The sequence below is a fragment of the Gossypium hirsutum genome, chromosome D06 (genome assembly GCF_007990345.1).
Source record: "Gossypium hirsutum isolate 1008001.06 chromosome D06, Gossypium_hirsutum_v2.1, whole genome shotgun sequence".
Classification (NCBI taxonomy): Eukaryota; Viridiplantae; Streptophyta; class Magnoliopsida; order Malvales; family Malvaceae; genus Gossypium; species Gossypium hirsutum.
In genome coordinates this window covers 32961298-32963291 of record NC_053442.1, presented here as the reverse complement: position 1 = coordinate 32963291, position 1994 = coordinate 32961298, and the positions used below count along the sequence as shown (strand labels likewise).

The window sequence follows — 1994 nt, the reverse complement described above, 5'->3', positions numbered from 1 at the left end:
TCACCCCCTCGTGTTTCTCAACTAGTTCCCGTTATGCCTTAAAGTACAGAACCTGCTAGAGCCAGTAAGCCTCATGTTGATAGAATTCGTAAGTACGGTGCAGAAGAATTTTGAGCTATCACTGAATATGATCCTGAAAGAGCTGAGTTCTGGTTAGAAAATACTATCCGAGTTCTTGATAAACTATCTTGTACACCGGCTGAATGTCTTAAATGTGCGGTGTCTCTGTTAAAAGATTCAGCTTATCAATGGTCGAATATATTAATTTTTGTTGTGCTGAAAGAAAGGATCACTTGGGAATTTTTCCAAACTAAGTTCAGAAAGAAATACATTAGCCAGAGGTTTCTTAAACAGTAACGTAAAGAATTCTTAGAGCTTAAACAGGGTCACATGGCAGTATCTGAATATGAACGAGAATTTTTTCGACTGAGTAAATATGCCAGAGAATGTATCCCGACTGAAATCGCAATGTGTAAATGGTTTGAAGATGGTTTAAATGAAGACAAAATTATTATTCGGGATTCTTGAGTTGAAAAAATTTGTTGTACTGGTTGATCGGGCATATAAAGCTGAAGAACTTAGTAAAGAGAAAAGACAAGCTGAGATTAAAGCTAGAGTTCCAAGTAAAAGATTTACGGGAAAGTCACACCAGCTGGCATCAAAGAAATCAAAGAAATATTATGACCGTTCTACTACCTCTGCAGGATATTCAGGTAGAGACAGAGGTACTCGACGCTCTAGTCCAAGATCTCAGGCTACATTTGTAGCAAGTGCGGATAGTGTTAGAAACACCAAACCTAGGTGTAAGCACTGTAATAAGCTACATTTTGGTAAGTGTAGAATGAAGAGTGGAGCTTGTTTCAGATCTGGTTCCTTTGACCACTATCTTAGATATTGCCCGGAGAAACCTGAAAAAGATAGTATTCAACCTTTGAGGCTGAGCAACGTAGCTGCGAAAGGTAGACTGCCTCGTAATCTTGGAAATACAAGTGGTAGTCGTGGTGTGACAAAAGACTTAACTGTAAGATCTGAAGCACGAGCACCAGTTAGGACTTATGCTAGTTGTGCACGTGAAAATGCCTCTACGCCAGATGTTATTAATGGTACTTTCTCTCTTATTGATAATGGTGTAACTGCTTTAATTGATCCTGGTTCAACTCATTCATATATTTGCCTGAATCTAGTAAAAATTCACCTATCGAGTCTACTGAATTCGTGGTTAAAGTATCAAACCCCCTAGGCCAGTATGTGATGGTTGATAAATTTTGCAAGAATTGTCTGTTAATGATATGGGATTATTGTTTCCCAACTGATTTGATGCTATTACCGTTTGATGAATTTGATGTGATATTGAGTATGGATTGGTTAACCTTGCATTATGCCTTGGTGAATTGTAAACAAAACATATAGTATTGAAATGTCAGAATGGTGAAATGCTTTGTATTAAATCAAATAAATTGGACGGGTTTTCTAATGTGATATCAACTATGTCAGCACAGAAATATATAAGAAAGGTTGTAATGCTTATCTTGCTTATGTATTGGATATAAAGTGTCTGAATCAAAGATAAAATCAGTGCCAGTGGTTTGTGAGTATCCTGATGTGTTTCCAGATGAGTTACCTAGATTACCGCCAGTTAGAGGAGTTGAATTTGCTATAGATCTTGTACCGGGAACAACACCAATATTGATAGCATCGTACATGCTGAGCATTTGAGAATTGTTTAGCAAACTTTGCGAGATAAAAAATTTTATGCTAAAATTAGCAAATGTGAATTTTGGCTTCGAAAAGTTGGTTTTCTGGGACATATAGTGTCGGCTGAAGGCATTAGAGTGGATCTGAATAAAATTTCAGCAGTTGTTAACTGGAAACCACTAAAAAATATGTCTAAAGTCAGAAGTTTTCTGGGATTACCTGGTTATTATCGGAGATTTGTAAAAGGGTTTTCTATGATAGCTACTCCGATGACACGACTATTATAGAAAGATGTGAAA

General features: G+C 36.9%; 1 protein-coding gene across 1 annotated transcript; it reads left to right on the top strand.

Annotated features, from left to right (window-relative positions):
- The first annotated feature begins 496 nt into the window (after positions 1-496).
- Positions 497-1716, top strand: LOC107900079 (uncharacterized). The gene is made up of 2 exons (XM_016825792.1): positions 497-1151; positions 1613-1716. Exons 1-2 carry the CDS (start codon positions 497-499, stop codon positions 1714-1716), a joined length of 759 nt encoding a protein of 252 aa, XP_016681281.1.
- The last annotated feature ends 278 nt before the right edge of the window (positions 1717-1994 follow it).

Coding starts and splice junctions, on each gene's coding strand:
- LOC107900079 (XM_016825792.1), top strand. CDS start 497: ATGAAGACAAAATTATTATTCGGGATTCTTGAGTTGAAAAAATTTGTT. Junction 1,152..1,612: donor AACTGCTTTAATTGATCCTG/GTTCAACTCATT, acceptor ATGTGTTTCCAG/ATGAGTTACCTAGATTACCG.